The sequence below is a fragment of the Ctenopharyngodon idella genome, chromosome 6 (assembly GCF_019924925.1).
Source record: "Ctenopharyngodon idella isolate HZGC_01 chromosome 6, HZGC01, whole genome shotgun sequence".
Lineage (NCBI taxonomy): Eukaryota > Metazoa > Chordata > Actinopteri > Cypriniformes > Xenocyprididae > Ctenopharyngodon > Ctenopharyngodon idella.
Genome location: NC_067225.1, coordinates 18565628 through 18587025, shown reverse-complemented (window position 1 = coordinate 18587025; position 21398 = coordinate 18565628). Strand labels below are relative to the sequence as shown.

Below are 21398 nucleotides of genomic sequence, written 5' to 3'. Positions count from 1 at the left end.
AATAAATATTTTTATTTTCACTTTTGATCAATTTAATGCATTCTTCCTAAATTCAAGTATTAATTTTCTTAAAAAACAACAACAACAACAAAAAACAATCTTACTGACCACCAACTTTTGAACAGCAGTACTTTTAAATAGTCAAGATCCCTTGCATTTATCCTGAAATGTGGTCAAATCATGCAAAAAGCAATATTTTTCAGGCTAGTCTATAGTTAATGTGCGTTCATGTGTAAATAAATAAGTGATGCCTCTATGAAAAAACTGATTGGCTCTTTTAACTGTAAGGTGGAGCTACTCCCACCATATTGAGTATTATAATTTAACTATTTGTATTTGTATTTGTTTTTGCACAATTGGACTGTCTTCTTCCCTTACAGTGTCTCTGTACATAGTGCATTGAACTATTTTATTTCAAACGAAATTTTGATATTCATGAACTATCCGCTTTAATTTTTGACCTGGCCAGAGAATACATAAAATACATTCTTCCTGATGTCTGAAAATCTATGTTTGTCTTAATGTATATTTTAATTGGAAGAGAAATTGTATTTTTTAAATATTTATCCTTGATATTTTGTTTCATAAATAACAGTGGCTCATTTGTACCCATGGCAGAATAATTACCTTTCTAACAGCATCTGCCTATGTACATTTCCTGTTGTAAACCAAATTGTTCATCCACAGACTAGGTTATTCAATCAGTCAGGGTTTAATTGTGATCTCGAATAGTGCTGAGTTCTAGCATGTGTTAGTGCTCGAAGTATGTGGGCATAAAGGCAGGGCCGTGGAGACCTGTAGTTACCATGGTGGTGCTCTCTTAGGAGGCTCCAGTGTCGTCCCACAGCATCGATTGCTGCTTAATTAAGGCCCTCTTACATCAGAGTGGCACCAGGAACAGGGAGTGAGTGAGCCATGTGACCGGGACTGAACTGGAACTGCCTCGCACAATCTGCCCGTCATCTGGCACCAAATTAGTTTAGATTTACTCACTCTATTTTTCTAACATTAAGAGTCTGTTTTGGTTTGTTGATCAATAGTGACGCAGAAAGGACACTATTGTCAATAGTGTAGAGATATATGAAGCACAGCTTACACAAAAGTCACTTTCAACCCATGAAAGGAAAACAAACATTTAAAGCCAAGGCACTCAGGGTTAAGAAATCTAAAAAGCCTTTATTTACTCATGTCCTAAATGATTTAAAAACAATTCCAAATACCAATGTGTTGCAGCTAACAAACCTTCATCAGGCCACTTTCAACCCAAGCAGCTTTCTGTTGGTCAATGTGGTGAATTTGAGTGACTAACTTGAACCTGGTGCAAAATTGGCATTGGGGAATATTTCGCCTTCACATGAAATTCTCAATCACATGGATTCCTATTGAAATGACTGGATTTCGCCAGTAAAATTTGCCAAACAACGGTAAATGTGGCCGCACCTTTAGATAAATGGTTACTTTGTTCATTGCCAGTTGCCTGATGATTCTTATTCAAATGACTTCAAGTATGCTAATTACATGGACAATTCCCTTGCCACCACCTGTGGTGAAGTGTTTTGTTCGAGGGCACATTGGTGAAAGCACAATTGTGATGTCACTAATTCTCAAAGTCCTGCATCACTCATTTGGGACTAAAGGTTACAGTCAACTTTTTCTCAAAGATTTAAATGTGCACAAAGTAACTTTTCCATAGTATGTCATGCTGCTTAGTGAGAAGTGTACCTACTTACTTATATTTTTATATCTGAACAGTTGCTATAGACAAAATTATCAAGTAGGAGAAAAAGATGGAAACTTGTAGTGATTAGTTGATATGAAAACTTGATATCTCAGAAAACCCTGTTATATGCTGAAAACAAATAGACTTTTATGCTATTTTACATGATTTTTAGTATTTTAAACTGGTTTATGTGTGTTTAATTATTGTATAGAGACAGGGAATGGTTTGATATTTACATGTGTTGGTGATTTGTCTAGAAAGACCCATTTTGGCTTGGTTGGGATTACAAACGGTCCTCATAAATAAAAGTGGCTGGAATCTGTTGCTCGTTAATTAACATACACCAGGCAGATTAGCACATTGGCTCTTTTGATAGCTTTGAAGTGAGAGACCTTGATGGAGGGGGTGTGAAGAATGAGCCTCATTTATTAAACATGGCTGTTTTTACAGGTAAGAGCCCAGGCTGCATTGATGAAGACTGGAAACTAAAAGATTCTGACCTTGTGATCAGCTTCAGTGTCAACTAAATGTCTGAGACTACACTAAAAATCTGAAATTCAGAATCTAATGTACACTATAGTTCAGAAGTGTGGGGTTGGTAAGATGTGTAATGTTTTTGAAAGAAGCCTCTTACCCAGGTGAAAAAAAAAAGTACATTTCTATAATGTACTTAAAGTGCTCTATTTTCATGCACTAATTTTGTACTCAATATACTAAAAAGTCTTCTTTTCTTAAGATAATCTTAAGAACATCTAAGTGTACTCAACTGTGCTATTTTGAGACACCATGAAATATGAACTAAAACGGGCTTTTAATATACTATCTCTGTATTTAAAAATGTATTTAGTTACCACTTATAGTACATTTGAACCCATAGTGTACTACAAGTTGTAACTAAATATATTTTTTAAATACAGAGATAGTATGTTAAAGCACATTTTAGTTCATTTTTCATGGTGTCTCAAAATAGCACAGTTGAGTACACTTAGATGTTCTTAAGATTATCTTAAGAAGTACTAAAGAACAATTTTTTGTATATTAAGTACAAAATTAGTGCGTGAAAATAGAGCACTTTAAGTACATTATAGAAGTATACTTTTTTTTCACCTGGGTATGCTCACCAAGGCTGCATTTATTTAATCAAAAATACAGTAAAACATTCATTTGATCAAATATCCATTTTAGATGTTATGTTATGCTGTTATGTAGATGTTATACTGATAATATAATTTATAATGTAAACATTTATTAAATGATCAAATTAGTGCAACATGCACAAGCATCTTTTGGACCCAATAGGATGAGCTGCTATTCTAAACAGCAGGTACATACAGGGTTAAATGTGAGGAGTTTAAGTCTGGAACAGTACACTCTGTTAACACAGTCTATGCACCCAGATTGTATTTCACCCGTTTGACCAATTAAGGCTAGGTTACCCATCTAGTGTGAATTTGTCCCTCTAAATTACAGTTATTTCAGTTCAGTAATTTGTGATGATTGCCATATACTATTAAATGGCACTGAGAGTCAGATATCCATATACTCAGACGTTAAGTCATACCACTCTGCTCTAAGATTGGGACGGCTTTCTGAATACGGCCCCATTTTATCAGTGAACAGCGAGAGGAGGGTTTGTGAGGCAACGATTTTTTTCGCCTCGGTCTACATAGACAGTAGTGTTACGTCAGTGTGTCCTCTCTGTTGACATTCTCTTTATGTTCTGTGTGGTGGGGTGAGGGACGTTTAGTGTGTATATGCAGTGTGTGGCAGCAGCTCTGTTTAGAATGAGAACACACGCACACTATCAATGCTGACGTCAAACACCGGCCGTTAGAAATGGATCTCACCAACATGGATATCTCAGTCATACAAACGTGCTGATTAAAGCAGTTTTCCCAAAGGAGTTCCTTGAGACAAAGAGGCAGTGAGAGGCGAAATGATCTCCCTTAGCTTGTTTGTTCCTAATTGTAGTCTGTAGTTTGTGTGTAACCATCAGTGTTTGGGCTTGGCAGGACTCATTATAGTGACATTAAGCTCAGTGGCTGCAGTAACGGGTAACTAACGCAATTATAGTGAGTAAGCTTTGCCAGGAATTCTCTCAGCACTCAAAATGAGCCTCACTGTGAGCATATCTATGTGTTTGATAAATAAGTACATTTACAATCACTTTAAAAGTCCAATTGTAGTCAGGCTAAAACAATAATTTGACTATTTATAACAAAGTAAATGCTTTAGTCGACTGATTAAGCTTGGTTAAGATAAATGTTAATATAAAATATACAACACCATTCAAATTTTGGGGTATTTTGAAAGAAATTCATATTTTTATTCAGCAAGGATACATTAAATCAACATGACTGTTATAATGTTACTAAAGATTTCTATTTCAAATAAATTCTGTTCTATTTAACAAAAAATCCTGAAAAAAAATGTAGCATTGTTTCCACAAAAATATTAAGCAGCACAGCTGTTTTCAACATTGATAATAATAAGAAATGTTTTTTGAGAACCAAATCAGCATATTAGAATGATTTCTGAAGGATCACATGACACTGAAGACTGGAGTAATGGCTGCTGAAAATTGAGCTTTGTATTAAATTAGGAATTTTTAAATTTTTAAAGTACATTAAAATGGAAAAGTTATTTTCTTAATATTTCACAAATTACTATTTTTACTGTATTATGATCAAATACAGTAGCCAGAGAGGTGAGCCAAAGGGACTTTTTTTCAAAAACATTAAAAAAAAAATCGTATTGACCCCAAACTTTTAAATGGTAGTGTATCCCTCTTTCAAAAAGTATGGTGGCAGTAATCGGACAAAGGTATCGGATGGAAATACCATGGTACTTCGATGTTTACCGTAGTGCTAAACGATGTTTACTGTAGTACTAAATGATAAACTATTCATGTACCATGGTATATATGTGGAACTTCAAGGTTCTGGGAGTATTACCATGGTACTTTTTAGTACTTTTTTTCTTGGTGCCATACTAGCACTGCATGTTACATTTGACTTTTTGAATATTTAAACTATTCATTTTTGTGTTGCCATTTTAGACTGTGCCAGTATTGCCTCAGAGATGTGTGTTAGTCATCTGTCAAATCAAATGAGGATGTGCCTCAGGGTTCAGTATCATCACTATAAATTTTAACTGACTTATTAATATGAAACGAGTGAAGCTTGAGTGAAGCAGATCTCTGTCTTGTTTTTGTTAATCACAAAGCAGACATCATATCTAGATAAAACTAAAGAAAGGATTGCCTTCATGTGCTTTTTCAGTGTCAACAAGATAAGGATAATAACTAACCAGAAAGTCTCTAAAGCTTAAGAAAGGAAATCATATGTTACAGTGTTGTCTTTATTTGAACCAAAACACTAATTTTGCCTGAGACTTTCTCTCATGACAATGGGTGGTCGCTTAATACTCCCTCTTTGTTTGAACTGTGTGGTCTTCAGCAAGTTCCAGGCCTCTGAAATGGAAATTCAGAGATCAAAATGGAGGTGACAAGATGGGTGTGGCTAAGGAAACACAATTTATTTACATTTAGATAACCCACCCCCATGGGCAGAGATTGGGAGTTAGATTTCCTACTGGTAGAGATTAGCAGAGGACAGTAGAGCCGCCGGGGCTTGTGTCCTCAGGAACATTTCATTTCATCACGTTCCATTTTAGCCTTAGCCAGTTGGCCAGCTGAGCTCTGAATGAGAAGCACATGTGAGCGCGAATTAAAGTCAAGACCTGGTATTAGTCCAACATTCTGCTGAAAGGGCAGTGAAATATAAACTCAAAGTAAACTCAGCCAAGACCCCTTGAACTTCTGTCATGCTGTAATGGCAGGGGAGGAGTATTTGTTTAACATTTGTGCACCTTTGTAAAGGTGATCATATATATATTTTTTAAATCGCTCATACTGTTACACTCAACTACATCAGTCCCATTTTGTTGGTCTTAGTTTTAACAGTGGGTCTTTCATATCTCTTGTATTCCTCTGCTACCGTTTGGCTGTTTTTTTCTAGATGACAGCATGCCCTGAATGCTGAGCAGTCTGTTCTTTGCCAGCCTGGTGTTAATTTCAGGTTGAGATGAGCTTGACCAGAGAAAATAACAGCTTGTTGAGTTTCACACAAATAATGTCATAATTCTGGATTGAACCATTTTCATTTGGGATGCACTGGTATTTAAATTCTGTCCAACACAGATAAACACATAATTATTTTATATTATGGCTCACTCATGAAAAAAATGTGCAAAAATTGTACCTTATTTACCCCTAAAAGGTTCATAGTAGTACATATTATGTGTACATAGAACAAGTACATAATACTATAATACTACTCTTAGGTGCTAATATGCACATTTTGATGGTTGATAAGGTTAATTTTTTTTTTCTGACAGTGATAACCGTTAAATAGATAAAAAATCTATAGTATTTTGTCTATATAAATAAAAAAAAAAATAAAACCTAAAATCAGTCTTGTTTCAAGTGTTACAAGTGAGGTTAGCCATCACAATGTTATAATGTACAGTACAAAAATGGATATTCATTTCAAGATTTGCTAAAGATGACATCTAACAGTGTTATTAAATTATTATCTGCATGAAATGGAAGTTGCGATCATCTTTTCTTCCCTATTGTGACGTATATACCAAGTGTAATGGCTTCTCAAACAAGAAAAAATGTAGGGCAGGACTTGATGTTGGCCATCAGAAATTGATTGGATCATTGTGGTTTGCTATCGCTGTGATCCCATGTGACAGGTTGTCCCACCCTCACGCCAGTGAACATGTCATGTGTTAGTGTTAGATGACGACAAAGATAATCTAAATGTAAAAGATAAAGATAATTTAAGTAAGCAATAAGGTACGAGAGGCTGTGCTGTATCGTGAATAAGTCACGGCTGAAGGGCGTTGTTAAGGGGGCATTGCAACCCCTTCAGCCGTGACTTATTCACGATACAGCACAGCCTCTCGTACCTTATTGCTTTTAGAAAACAGTTACCACACAATACAAATATTAAAGCCAAAAATATGTATCAATGCAACTTTCATGAAGTAAACTTTCACTAAAAGCCTTCCTTCCGCCGGAAAAAAATAGTCCCTGATCGTGAACAGCAACAGCAAAGTCTGTCTTTATGAGTGTGTCAGTCAATAGCAAAGACTTTTACATTGAAAAGACTGAATTGGTGTGAACACGGAACAAAACGCAACTGACAAATGCTTTGACTAGCGCTGTCAGTCACGGGAAAACCCCTTAACTGTTAAAAGGACAAGATAATACATCGGACATTTAAACAATTTTTTTCATTATGAACATAGGACTGACCTGAAGGAAAATGCTAAATCTGAATGCAGGTAATAAACTCGCTCAATCGATCTCTTTCTCACAATACTCTTCTACATAATACAGTAAGCTTCAATGAACAATATAAATTGAAAACAAACCGTTTACGTTGCTAAGAGTGGTTGCTAAGGTGGTGTTGTGTAGTGATACACAGAACCGTTGGGTGAAGCGGTCATAGCCGTGATTTATCGTGAATAAAACACAGCTATTGACCAATCAGAATCAAGGACAGGAACTAACCGTTTTATAAAAGTAAATATAGTTAAAACAATTATAATATTCAAATATGTTACCAATATATTGATAAAATGTTGCTGTCATTTTAATGCTAGCCTAAAAATGTCCAATTAAGATTAAGTTGAAAGTTAAGATTTGTGTGCCTCTGAAGTGACTGTCATAGAACTGTTTAGGAAGCAGTAATCTGTTTGAGTAACATGACCAAGCACGTGTGAGTAACCTGATGTCCTGGATAGAATGTGATGTTATGTGATCTCACAGCAGCGTTGGGCATGAGTAATCATCACAACACATGTATCATCACCTGTGCTTTTATCCCAATGCTCTACCAAGGGAAACGCTGTTCAAAGCATGTGCTCCATTGCTCCAACTGTAACCCATCACAGAGCTGTTGTCACATTATGTGTTTTGTTTCCATACAGGAAATTGCACGGCACCTTCGGCCCGCCACTTTACGAGCGCTCTACGGCAAAAACAAAGTGCAGAATGGCGTTCACTGCACAGACCTACCAGATGACGGGATTCTGGAGGTGAGGTCATGCAAATCTCATTCAAACACAATGTTACGCAAGAGCCACAAAGTCACGTTTTGTCTTCAGACTCTTTTACTCGCTTTGAGGATGTTTGTTCGCCTTCAAAAATATTTCTGGATCCCACAAATGCTTATGAAGCCCAGAACAAAATGGCATCCAGGTCTCATGACTGTCTGCAGTGGGCCGAGGCAGACCTACAGCCCAGTGTGTCTCACAGGAAGGGAAGCAGGCGGATAGAGTCGGTTTGGTAGAGGGGAAAAAAAGGCTTTGTTATGCCAGGGAGTGGGTTTGGCCCGGTGGACGTCATTGTTGTACACAACTCCTGATCTGTCCAGCCTCCCAGCACAAATGGCCCCTTGTTAATCATTTGCCTGCTGACCGACTCAGCCATGACATTCCAAGAGCTCAGGCCTCACAGAGGCCCAGCACAGACGCCGGCTGCCGTAACAGGCACAATTCAGGGAAAGTCAATTGTTTGAAAGTAAAACAAGCTAGTGAGCTGGTGCCGAGGCCTGATGAAGTGCTAAAAGTGTGTCACAGATTAATGCAGGTTTATTTTTATATGAAGGGTGTTTTAATTTATTGAATATTCTCATTAGGTGTGTCCAAATTCATGTACCTATCCACTATTTAATGCCTGCTAAATGTTGGACACTTCATGCACTCAACTGTTGCAGATATCAGACTCCCATGTTGGATGTCAAAATAACCTTATAAAATTCATACCCTAGACCAGGGGTGTCCAAGTTCGGTCCTGGTTTAGCTGCAACTTGCCTCAACACACCTGCCTAAAAGTTTCTAGTATGCCTAATTAGACCTTGATTAGCTGGTTCAGGTGTGTTTAATTGGGGTTGGAGCTAAACTCCCAGGACCGAGGTTGGACACCCCTGCCCTAGACAGTGCACTCTTAGGGGCTGTTTACACAACACCGTTTTCAACTAAAATCTGAAAACGTTTTATGCGTTTTGGCTGTTCATTTACACGACAATGCCGTTTTGGGTGCCTGAAAACGCAAACTTTTAAAAAAGGGTTTCAAAGTGCAGGTTTTTGAAAACTATACCATTGTCATCTCCGTGTAAACTACAAAAACGCGAATCTGTGAAAACGGTGACGGCATGCACATGGGCGCACTACATGTTTAGTCTATCCACCTTATTTTTCAACGCAGAAGTAAGGTGTTTTCTGTGAATGTGTGAGATTTTCTTATAATTAGGCACTATACGGAAATAACGAGAAGAATATCAAAGTGGATTAAAATAAGGTGGACAGGCATGCGCGTTTGTCGCAAGTGCTCTGTATAAGATTTGCAAATGTGCAGGCGCGTAGTCTTTCTTTACAAAGTGATATCTCCAACTACTTGTCTGGAATGCGTAATACAGCGTTTTTAGTTATTTTCGCCGGTCCGTGTGAACGGGGATAGTTTTGATAAAGTCATCTGTACAAAGAAAAAACATTTCCGTTTTTAGTACATCATTGTCGTGTAAACATACCCTAAAAAATAAAGATTCTTTATTGGCGTCTTCTATGGTTCTATGAACCTTTAACATCCGTGGAACCTTTCTATTCTACAAAAGTTTTAGCTTTAGATTTTTAAAATGTTCTTCACACTAAGAAAAAACATGGTTCTTTCAAGAACAGTTCACTGAAAGGTTCTTTAGGGAACCACGAAGGATTCTTCTATGGTATTTCTGTGAAAACCTTCTTTTGGAACCTTTAGGGCTTGTTCACACAGAATGCGTTTTTGCTTTGAAAAACGCAAGATGCGGGCAGTGGAACGGGGAAAAAACACAAGGTCTTGAGACGCATTTTTTAAAAGTTGAACTGATTTTAACTTGAGCACCATGTTTTTAAGAACGCGGCGCGAGACGCTTCAAAAGTCGCAAGATGTGAGCGCAGCGGTTTTGCACAACCGTCTAGCATGTGTTTACATAGAAAAAGAATGGAAAAGTAGCACATTGGAAAGAAAAAACGTGTTCTGTGTGAACAACACCTTAGAGTGCATAGTGGTATTTGGGACACAACTATTGTTTTGGTGTTTACCATTTGGAGGAAGATTAGACTGAACTGTGGGAATTTCTGTTTTGCAGGTCCAGTATTTCTTTAAGATTTTAGATGGGTGAAGCAACTGTGAGAGATGTCTGTCCGGCTGTTATTTAAATAAAGACCACTTTAACAATGCCTCAGTTGTCTGTCCATTTATTTCTTCTTAGGTCTTACCCAGATTTAAATAACATCACAAGAGCAAATGCAACTCTTGACAAGTGTTCTGATGTCCAACAATGACTTTTAAGAACTTTAAACACAAACAAAATATCCTATTACATGGGGTACTGCTTTGCATCTGATAGGTTTCTAACCTTTGACCAGTGACTTTGGTTTTTGGATTCATACATTATACTTTGTCCTTCTGAAAAAAAAAATTGTACAACTGCATAAATATAAAATTCTTGAAACCATGAAAATGGCAAAAACATTCATTAGAAAGTAACACCACATCATGTGATGTCTCAGAACAACAACAAAAAAAAAAAAAAATTAAAAGCACTGAGTTGCCATGGTGTCCACTGGCCACTTCAGTCCTCCACACTAGACACACAGTTCTACACTTAATAGTAAAGGAAAATAAAAGCCTTGCACAGAATTTTCATTAGCCCCAATTTCCCAAATTGCAAGATCAAATAAAAAGTCAAAAGGTGATGTAAAAACATTCCCCACAATCAATGAAAAAAAAAAAAAAAGATGAAAAGAAAAAGGGAAAAAGGTTTGAACGGAGTGCAGTCACTTACACACACACACAGACCTGGGGAGTTCAGAGCGTACCATGCCAGTATTTTCAGTTAAGTAGACGAATACGCACATTCACACTCAAACTCTCTCTCATATACACACACACACACACACACACACCTTGGACCGCTAAGTCTTTCTCACATAAGACAACAGAAATTACAACATGGCTTGGAAAGGACCATTGTATGCGACTACTGCACTGCACACTCCATAAAATAGAAAGAGACCACACTAGGCAGAAATACTCAGGGGACAGAAACACTGCTCGCTACATCAGTAGTGGAATTATAATTTACAGTAATAAATGAACGTCCCATGGCTCACGGAATATTCTCATTTACAGTAGAATAAATACTTTGCTATTGCTACTCTTCCTGTAATTTACATTCTAACCCTAGACATGCAGAGAAAGCTAGTGTAAAGCGTACAGATTAAGTGTAGGTCCCGTATGTTATGAAAGTTTGTTCAAGACTAGTTGTCGTTCTTGTCGTTCTTTTCCAATTGAATTTGTACTCGTCTTTGTTTATTCATCTAAATTACTGTGTTTTGAAATGGGCAGAATAAAAGTGCTATTTTCATAGCTAAGGTCATGATGAGGGGTTTTTGATGGTGATTTTGATGTCAAAACGTCCCTGAGAACGGTCCTTCTCGCTGTAATCGATGTTCTGTCCATATACTTTACACTCTATGCGCATGTCGAAATCCCTCGTGATGTTGTGGAACTTGATGGCCACCAGAGGCTGGAGGTACTGGGGCTGTAGCAGCTTGCCGTAGTAAGGATAATACTGGAGGGGGAAACCAGCACCCACCCCGAAGTATTCGATCGGTCCGAGCTTTTCCGCTTCCTCTTCTCTCTGTTGACAAGCAATAACTAGTGTTAGATCATTCCCTGGAGCACTATGGCACATTGAGTTTTGCATCACAGTGTACATTTCTTTGCATAAGGCACATTCACACCAAGAACCATAACTATACCAATACATAAACTAGCGTCCAAACCAACAGACGATAACTCTTTATTATAATGCACAGTTATGTCGTCTGCTGTTTTAAATAAGCAAGCCTTAGACTCTGGAATCTGATTGGCTGTCAATGTTTTTATTCATCAGCTTGAAAAAAAAAATCATTTTAAAAGTGATTTCAACAATTTCGTTCTTCTAATTCATTATAGTTGTAGTGTGGACTTCCCTTTTCTCACAGAATTAGTATGAATATCTATACTTTATAGTTCTTGTTATAGTTGCCTTGGGTGTAATGCGCCGTAAAGGGATAGTTCACCCAAAAATGAAACCTCTGTCATCATTTACTGATCCTCAAGTTGTTCCAAACCTGTATGAATTTCTTTCTTCTGCTGAACACAAAAGAATAAATATTTTGAAGAAAATGGGTAAACTTAACTTCTGTAGTATGGAAAAAAAATACTATGGAAGTCAACGGGGCCCATCAACTGTTTGGTTACCGACATTCTTCAAAATATCTTTTGTGTTCAACAGAAGAAAGAAATTCATACAGGTTTGGAACGATGACAGAATTTTCATTTTTGGGTGAACTATCCCTTTAACACTTGACCGCAAAAGAGTAGGGATGCACAGATAATGCACTTCTGGCCCATAATTGTATTAATTATGCTATAGCCAATATTATAAATGTATGTGTTAGTTGATGTCAAAGGTAATCAGATGCTAACCAATACGTTGCCAATAACGTATTGCATCTCTACACAAGAATGCTATTTTACCAAGATAATTTGTCAGTATTTCTTACCTTGCTTGAGCAGTGGATTGGGATCAGATGGTTCTGAAAGTTAGGGCGGGCTGCCTCAGGGATACTGTCATTGGAAGCTGGAGGCTGAGGAGAGAGATTGGCAATGTGACACAATCCCAATATTAATGTAAATGTTGCCTCAGGCTAACAAAGCACCATATATATATATATGATGGCAATAAGTAGATTAAGATTAACAAGATAATCATGAATGAAATAAAATGCTTTTTTTCCCTACATCCTGCTACCCTTTGATAACTCACCCGTGGCTTGAAGTTCACAATCCTATTGAGTTTAACGATGAGGCAGGGCTTGCCTTCTCTGAAGCCAAATTTATCATCCGTTAAGCCTGAGCATTCCTTCAGCAAGGTTCTACTGAAGCGGCAGGCCTTCCTCACGCCGTCGTTGCTCTCCAGTTCTCCACGATTCGTATAGGTTTTAGGTATGTCTGAACATGAAATGCATTCAGGCTTATTAGTGACTAATACAACTGTATTTGCTTGGCATTACTACAACAGTGCACGGGCATGCAGGACAGCAACATGGGTCAAATAAAGCCCCAATTGTCTACCTAAGCAGTGAACTGTTGACTTGTGAATGAAGATCATATGACACAGCTGGGGAGTGATGTAGGAGATCACTTCCTGAACTGAACCCTTTTTAGCTGACCTACTTATAATAATAGAGCTAAAAGCTTGGGTTTACTGAAATGTATATAGCTTAAAGATGATCATAAAACTACGTACCTCCGCAGTCTTCAAATTGGTTGTTTTCCTGATTGTCGTCGTCGTATGCTTTCAGAAATTCTCCCATATGATTCACATATGCATCGTAAGTCTCATCATTACCAACAGTAAAGCTGATCTCTGCTTTATCAGGGCGTGGGGTGTGTGATAAGCCTGTAAATAAAGTGGAGAGGTTAAATGTGACCTGAACAACTAGTGATGTAAACATTTAGAATAATTTTCCCTCCAGCTATCAGAGCAGCGAATGCCTAGTCCATTCATTGACATGGAAGTTTGCTATTCAGATTCCCAGCTTGGCAGTAATTTTCCACCAGCTCGATCGTAAGGCCACAACGGGGTGTGGCGTGAGCGGAGCCAGCAGAGGAGAACAAGCAAACGGAAACCTTATATTGTCTGTAATGCCCATTTTTTGTTTTAACAGCTTGGTAATGACCTCCAATGCATGTGCTGCATCTGGTGTAAAAAAGAAGCTTCTAGCTTATTGCACATGAAAGTCACATAGACATTGTTTAATTCACTTTTAAGACTCCGGTTAGAGCTTGCGAAAGTCTCCCAACCTTCCCCCTCCTCCTCTCCACAACTTCACGTGCTCCTGTCACACAATGGAAACTTTTAGCCCCTAAAAGGGAGGCGGGACTTGAACGCAGGCAGCATGTCATTTCTACGTCCGGCCTTCTTTGCAGCAAATAGCTGCACACCATGGTGATCTCTTCATTCCTACTCATGTTGTTTCTTTTTAAACTTTGGCATTCAAGGGCCGCCTCTCTTAAAGGGGAAAGGGCTCTTCTTGGCAGAGGCGTTTATGTTCAGGGCCTTCACAAATACAGCTAAATGTAATGCCAAGGCGGGAGTGTGCACTATGCAAACATTCACTGGCATGGCTGGTGTGGCAAATGGCTGGCAGTGGAGCAAAGGGCAACCTAACAGGGATTATGGAAACTGCAGTATACAATGCTCTCCACTGTTTCTTTTGCCCATTTTTAGCCTAAGTTCAACTGCAAAACAAGCTTTTTTGTGCAAAACAAGCTTAGCGATAAACCCAGAGCCAGTATGCTTAAGCGCACAAATACTGATAACATCAACCTCGACTGAAATACTACAAGACATACCAGTTCAAAGACATGCGAAGTGTGTGGATGAGGAACAACAATGCTGTTAGCACCCAAACGGGAAGCCTCATCAGTCTGGCCGGGAGTGTGAAGGTCAAAATGGCTTTCTGTGTGTGTCTCTCCTTCTACTCCCTCACACTCCTACCACCTCCACCCGCTCTCCGAGGTCAGGCAGACCTTTAGAGCCGCCAAAATGTCAGGGTTTACAGAAACAAAATTAACTTCCAGCGTTATGGAACAGTTCAAGTGCATGCAAATGAGAATGTCCCAAAATCAGTTTGTTCTTTCCATTTTTCCATATCAATGGCAAAGAATAATATGTAATGTTCCTGCTGGCTCAATTACTTTTAATAGCCTGTGACAGCAAGGCCTCTTGAAAATCTTGTCAACCAGGTGACAAACAAATCTTCGAGTTCAAAGTGATTCAAAAGCTTCTAGCATTTCACTTTAAAACACACTGTTAAGATTTACAACAAAACTGTAGGCCTAAATGTAGAACAAGAATAAAAACACCTTTCAAATAGTGTACGAGAACACAAAAGTGATCATCAATCAACTACACAACAACATTCTCACAACACTGTCGCGTATGGTACTTATCAAAAATTGTGCCAGTCAAAACAACTATTAGCGTTAAAGTACATATAGTTCATTCTGTATCTCATCAGTGTGGTGATTCATTCACAGAACTTTTAAGTACAAATAGTACCCAACCTCTGAACACTTTTGGGCATGTAATATCTTCAACATCAACCAATCTGGTTTGTTACCTGGGGGTGCAACCCTGTCCTGGTATGTGGGTTTGTAGTTGCTGAGAGTCAGGAGCATGGCCTGGATAGTGCCAATGAAAATTCCAGCCAAGCAGCCATAGAAGATAACATAGAAGGAGAAGATTTTGACTGCAAAGAAAAATATATAGCATGAAATCAATGGGATGTTTTAGGGCACATATAAAATTACATTCAGTTTCCACAAACACAAAACCAAATGTAAACATGATCTCAAACATAAACAATGTTTAAAATGTAAAATGAGCATTCAAAGTTGGCATGACATAAAAATTCACCTCATCTATTTTCTTAATACATGTTATAGATCTTTTTGTGAATGACTCATCCATGCACACGTTTCTTTTTTTTCTTTTCTTTTCTTTTCTTTTTTAACCAAAATGCCATAACTCAATCTTCCAGTGAAATGCTGGACCCCTTTTGTACAATCCACTGGAAGCTCACATTCAGATCTGCATCCATCCAATTAGCCACTACGATAATCCATTTCACTCTGATGTACATTCGGAAGATAAGATCTGACGCTGCTTCCATTTCATCGTGACTTTAAAGCGCCAAAACAAAACTATGGAAGCTTGGTTAATTGCGAATTTTTATTTAAAAATTCTGACTTTTTTCCATCTCAGTCTGAGATGAGATTTTGACTTTATATCTTGCAATTGTGAGAAAAGTCATAATCGCAATATATAAACTCGCAATTGCAAGAAATAAAGTTAGAACTGCGAGTTTATATCAAAATTCTATCACAACTTTATATTCTACAATTCCGAAAAAAAATTTCCAAGTTAATATCTTAAATTCAGACTTTATAACTTGCAATTGCGAGTTTATACCTCACAATTATGAGATAAAAGTCATAAAAAAGTCAGTCTCTCACACTTCTCATTGGTTTCCCTAAGGCTTCACTAAAACAAGTAATCATGTAACAACAATAAATTTTTTCCCCCCACATAGTCTTCAGTTACAGTATTTGTAAACTCACAATTGCAAGAAAAAATGAGAAATAAAAAGTCGTAATTACCTTTTTAATTTTTTTTTTCTGTGGTGGAATCAAGTTAAATGGTATCTCAACTAGTTAGAATAAAGATAAATAAAACCCCTGTCAACTGTCTTCTGAGATAAGTGACTTGTGAAAATCTAAATTAAAATGATATAATTGACAATTCTTTTATAAAACATTTATCTGATCACACACTGATTGAGTCTTTAATTCAGTTTTACTGATCATAAAAAATTATATATTTCCAAAAACATACAACATACCAACACAAACACGCCAGAAATGTGGGTCTTGGGCCCTTATAATTTTCCAAAACTGAGGAAGCCGGCTGCCTTCTGAGCCCAACTATTTTATGCAAAGTTGCCAGTAATCATGAAACAACCCAAACTTCCCTGTTTAAAGTAACAGCGATAACAGAACTCCCAGAGCTCACATGTGCCTGTGTGACGCAACAACAGAATGCGACCCGGAGAATAACATTCCTGTCTGTCAGATACTGTGCCAGTCTGTGGGCTTCATTGAAAGCGCCCCCCAACAGCCACTTCAAACCAGTCGCCACCAAACACAAGGGTCGGTTTGTGTGTGTGGATGATGGGGTTATACTTCCTTTCCTTCAACCCTGGCACTAAAACCGTTGCCGCCTCTTAAATCTACAGGAAACACATTCAAGTTTGAATACAGTCCCACAAACAATAGTTTCACGTGTTGTGCTCTCAGTACGTGGGCAGAGAAAGAAGCTTTTCCCTGAGGGTATAAATAATAGGATGTCTGTTTTTAAACTTCTGTGATGTTTTAAAAACGTAATAAACCCACATTCACAAAGACTAAGAGTAAGAGTAATCACATGCCAACAGTGAAATCAACGCGTCTATTGGCTGTTAACCATGTCCTTCAGTCTCTCACACTTCTCATTGGTTTCCCTTAAAGGCTTCACTAAAACAAGTAATGATGTAACAATACATTTTCTTTACATGTAGTCTTCAGTTACAGTATTTTGAGTGAAATAATAAAATGGACCGACTTTACATAAACAATTATCGGCAAAAGAGACTGAAAGATGTTAAAACTTCTCTCTTTAAATGATACGATCTTTAATGAAATCATATGCGTCAGTGAAAATGCTTCCTCAACCGCTAGCATCCCCTTACTCTCTCAACTCGTACGGTTTGTTTGGATAGTGTTTTCCAAATTTATCAAACTAAACAAACTATAAATACTCGTTCATTTAAAGTCGACGATTTTACGAAACTTTTCGCAGACATTACTATTCACTTTAAAATGAAACTTCAAGCACACAGAGAAGAACCTAGCTGGCTAAGCTACATGTGACTGACTCCCACATGTGTCAGACTCAACTCAAACCTGTGTTTCATCTTTCCATCCTGCTTAACTACGCGTTTTAAACAACTTTTCGGTTCTTTTTAAATATGAAAAGTATTTTGTTATAACGCGTTGTTACTGGATAATGTAACTTTTTTTAAAACAGGCATTTGAAAGTGCAGCAAATACACACACACAAGTCAATCTTCTATCAGGAGGGCAGCGATAAACACAAATGTTAACAACTGATAAAACTATCAGCTAGTCTTAAATGCATATATTAAAATGACAAACTCAGCTGATATATATTTACAAAGAAAGCTGGAAGAGGAATCATTACTAAATAAGCAATTATTATTCTTACATTATTACTAACTGTAGGCCATAAACTAGACAGGCCAAATTACTGAGTCACCTTGACTAAAGAAAATAGTTAGTCACCAGCACAAACACGCTCATGTCATCACAGACTCTTCACTGTAAAAAATAAATAAATAAATAAAAATGTTTCCATCCATGCCACAATAATTTCTACTCGATTTGTTGGTGTTTGAACTCGATTTTCTTAGTGGTTGATATTAGTAAAATGAAATTTGAAACCATTTTGATGCTAACAAAGCTACAATCAAAGTTAAAATTTCTATTTTAGTGGTTGGAAAACAGCAAATTGTCCTTCAATGAAGGATGAGGCTGACTGACATCTTTCCTAAACAGTAATAACATCCGTATAACGACCTTCAAAATAACCTTTTTTTCTTTTCAAATACCCCCAGCATGGACCTAAACTTTAACATTTATTTAAACAATGTATCAAATATAAAAACATTTTGTGTAAAGCACTGTTTTCCTCTTTTTTCCATTCAGTCAATGCCATTTCACCACCTTGTGGCTCACTGCGCGCATTATTCATTGATCAGTCCTTCTATTACATGACTATAACTCGATTCTTTCGGCACACTCTATGCACTAGAACACTGTTTATCTGCTTCATTTTCACGAATATCTCTAATATGATAATCTAATTATAACAGCAAGGCGCCATTTCGAGGCGTTTTTTTCCCTTTGAAAACGAAAGTCACGACGCAGTCAAATCAAACAGGTGTTGGGCTTTTCCAAAGTCAGGAAACACCGCTGTAGCCGTTTCTCCTGTCTTTAACGTTGTACGTATCAATATTAAAAACTAGTTTAATCCAAGAAAAGAGGCGCTGATAAAACGGTCTTGAGAACACTTACACCAACTGCCGCCTGTGCGTCCTAAAAATTCCTTCTTGTCAGAATTCCAGATAAAGCTCTTCCATCCACCATCACCATCTTTATTTGCAGACATTTTCGGTATGTAGTTCCCTTTTTGGTGGTGTTTGAGCGGGCCTTATGGACTTTACTGCGGTGTTATCCCCTTCCTAAATGTTGTAAAAAAGGACAAAGTCGTACCCGGTACCTTTGGTTGTACCCACTCAATATATAGGCAAGGCTCGGCTCCGCCCATCGGCTCTTTTAATAAGTTACCTTCAAAAGAGGGAGGGCAGATTCCAACCAATCACAGACCGTCTTGCTTTTGCGTAACAACTCGTAAAAGGGGGTGGAATTCATGCTCGCTTGAGCGGTTCAGTGCTGTTTCTTTCAAACTCTAAACTGTGTTCTTTGCCCAAAATTATAGATTATTTTCCCTCTTGATCTCATAAATTAATGTCATACACAAATCCACCGGTATATTTTGACTGTTTGAACAACAATAAAGTACCACGGTGCTTTTTTGGACATGTAGGCCTGCCATTGTACTGTAAGGTTTTTATGGGCTTGTATAATGGTGGTAACATGTTATTCTTGGAAGTATCTTAGAGTACCATATAAACAGCATGATACATTATTTAATATCTGAATACCATAGTACTGCCATCTTGTACCATCACTGTACCATGGTACTGCCAAAGTACTTTTTAAAAGGGGATAGACTGTTGTAGCAGATCAACTGATCATAAAACAATTTAAGTGGTCATACAATCATATAATTTAATCAAGTGACATTTATGAAAGTACAGATGGCGCTATGATACAAAGCACATTTTCTTCTTTTTGTAGGTCTTCATTACAGATAAAATGTGTGTATTGTGTGTGTCTGTTGTTAAGGGGAGGAAACATTTTCCCAGTGACCGGTTGTGGAATACTCGAGTTCAAGTATGTGATCTGTGCTCCATTCAAGGTCATTTGTAGGAGGCAGCAAAAGCAGAGAAGTGAACCCACCTACACCAGGCCTATACACATGCACTGAGCCATAGTTTCAGTCTCTCAGAGAATATATTTCATTTTTCTTTCTCATAAACTATAGACAAGCTCTAACAAGTGTAACAAGTACAGGTATTAGTTCCTGCATACTGGGATTACTGGTTCTTTCTTTAAGTTTGGGGGTCCGTTTGATCTCAAAACTTCATACAGTTACATTTAATGAATCAGTTAAATGTAATGTGTTTGGCACTTGAGGAATACAAGAATATGATGTTAAAACAGTGTGTACTTAAACTGATGCATCTCTTAATAAATCTTAATAAATGGCTGCATGTATTTTTTTTTGTGGGTGTGGAGCTTCAAACATGTGCACACAGATGCTTCCTCTAGGCCAATTATGACCTGTAATCCATATAATTCCTCTCACTGCCATACATCTCAGTATTCATTCTTTTCTCATTTCATTGAGAAAAGAATGAATGCATTATCAATAAATCCGTATTATAGCGGTAAACGTTGTGAATGATCTAAAATGATTGATAGATTAATATAAAATTGGTAACACTTTTTATTAAAAAATATGTACAATGTACTTATTGTGTTCATGTTGCATTGCAAAACTCTTTTTCTGCTATTGAGGTGGGATACGAGAATGGTTAGGGACAGGTTTGGTGGTATGGTTAGGTTTAATGGGTAAGGGAAGGGTCAAAAGTGTAATTATAGGTGTAATTACAAAAAAATTAATTACAGAAAATAAAATTAAAAATTAATTAATTGCAGTGATTTTTAAAATATAAGTATAATGTAAAAACACGTACACAATAAGTGCATTGTATCAAATGATTAATTTAAATGTTAGTACATAGTTAAAGACACTTAATATAAAGAGGGGCCTAAAATCCTTACTCTTATACAAACATATATTTGTAATTTTAAAGGGATAGTTCACAAAAAAAAAATAATCTTTTTTGCATTTCTTTCTTCTGTAAGTGGGGTCCAAAACAACACTGGACGCCATTGACTCCCCCCAAAAACATACTTTTTTTGTGTTCCCCAGGGGGGGAAAAACAAGCATATTTCTTGCAAGGTTTGGAATGACATGAGAAAACTATGCAAAAGTTTATAAGTGAGAAGATCATTTACATAACATAAACATAAACAACACATTTCTGTCCTTCACAAGTCCTGCTGAGGCAAAGGCTTTGTATTTACATAGGTCAGGCTATTGGCAAGTCCTCTGGGAGGTGCTGCATTCCAGTATAGGTTGCTGATTGAATGTGGCATGCGCATGAACTGCCAGATCCCAGTTCATCAACAATGTCATACCTGTGCAGCGACACGGAAAGATGGCATCTTCTTGAACATGGTTGTCTGTTCCCCCTCCCTTTGACACTAAGTAAACTCTGCCATTACTTTCAACTTCAAAACAACTTTTTTCTAGCTGACAAGCTGAGGTGTAGATAGTGTGTTGAGCCCTTTGATGCCTGAACTATTCTTAGTGGTAGCTTTTTTCGGTGCCCTTTCCTTCACAGCCAGTGCATCGTGGAGTATCAGCAGTGTTTTCTTGATTTGTGAGGAACACAGTTGTGATCCAATTAAATATATCTAGCCTGATAGTTTCAAAGACTGCCTGGAGCTCTAAACGTTTTAAGAAGCATGAAGTTTGTGGCCTCTTTTGTGTTTATCTCAGTAATGACACTGGCTCACTTTGCCAGTAGAGAGTATGGGTAGTGATAAGGGTTTTTCCCCCTGGCCTCTATATGTGCGAGGGATGGATAACTCTCAAGCTCTGACAGGAGTGTGCGCTGCAGTGACAGCATTGTC

At 37.5% G+C, this 21398-nt stretch overlaps 2 protein-coding genes and 1 long non-coding RNA gene across 4 annotated transcripts in view; 1 reads left to right on the top strand and 2 right to left on the bottom strand.

Annotated features, from left to right (window-relative positions):
- LOC127514786 (uncharacterized) overlaps positions 1–7717 on the bottom strand; it is a 56993-nt gene extending 49276 nt beyond the window's left edge. Inside the window, exon 1 of the long non-coding RNA XR_007930702.1 lies at positions 7047–7717. This is a non-coding gene — a long non-coding RNA (uncharacterized LOC127514786). The remainder of the gene's footprint in view (positions 1–7046) is intronic.
- The window catches only part of nme7 (NME/NM23 family member 7), a 40016-nt gene extending 30004 nt beyond the window's left edge, over positions 1–10012 (top strand). For both annotated transcript variants that reach the window (XM_051897958.1, XM_051897957.1), the window contains exons 11-12: positions 7724–7831; positions 9922–10012. In XM_051897958.1, the coding sequence (XP_051753918.1) occupies positions 7724–7831; positions 9922–9954 (141 nt within the window). In that variant the 3' untranslated portion in view covers positions 9955–10012. The remainder of the gene's footprint in view (positions 1–7723; positions 7832–9921) is intronic.
- Positions 10013–10014: 2 nt separating this feature from the next.
- On the bottom strand, positions 10015–18824 carry atp1b1a (ATPase Na+/K+ transporting subunit beta 1a). The gene is made up of 6 exons (XM_051897962.1): positions 18585–18824; positions 15014–15142; positions 13135–13287; positions 12652–12836; positions 12389–12472; positions 10015–11478 (listed from the first exon to the last, which is right to left on the bottom strand). The coding sequence occupies exons 1-6, from the start codon at positions 18676–18678 to the stop codon at positions 11212–11214; spliced, it is 912 nt and encodes a 303-aa protein (XP_051753922.1). The 5' UTR covers positions 18679–18824; the 3' UTR covers positions 10015–11211.
- Positions 18825–21398: the final 2574 nt, after the last annotated feature.

Excerpts from the sequence above, each read along its gene's own strand:
- atp1b1a (XM_051897962.1), bottom strand. The coding sequence starts at position 18,678 with ATGTCTGCAAATAAAGATGGTGATGGTGGATGGAAGAGCTTTATCTGG. Across the intron at positions 15,143-18,584 it reads ACGCACAGGCGGCAGTTGGT|TCAAAATCTTCTCCTTCTAT; the intron begins GTAAGTGTTCTC and ends TTTTCTTTGCAG. Across the intron at positions 12,473-12,651 it reads TTGTGAACTTCAAGCCACGG|CCTCCAGCTTCCAATGACAG; the intron begins GTGAGTTATCAA and ends CTCTCTCCTCAG.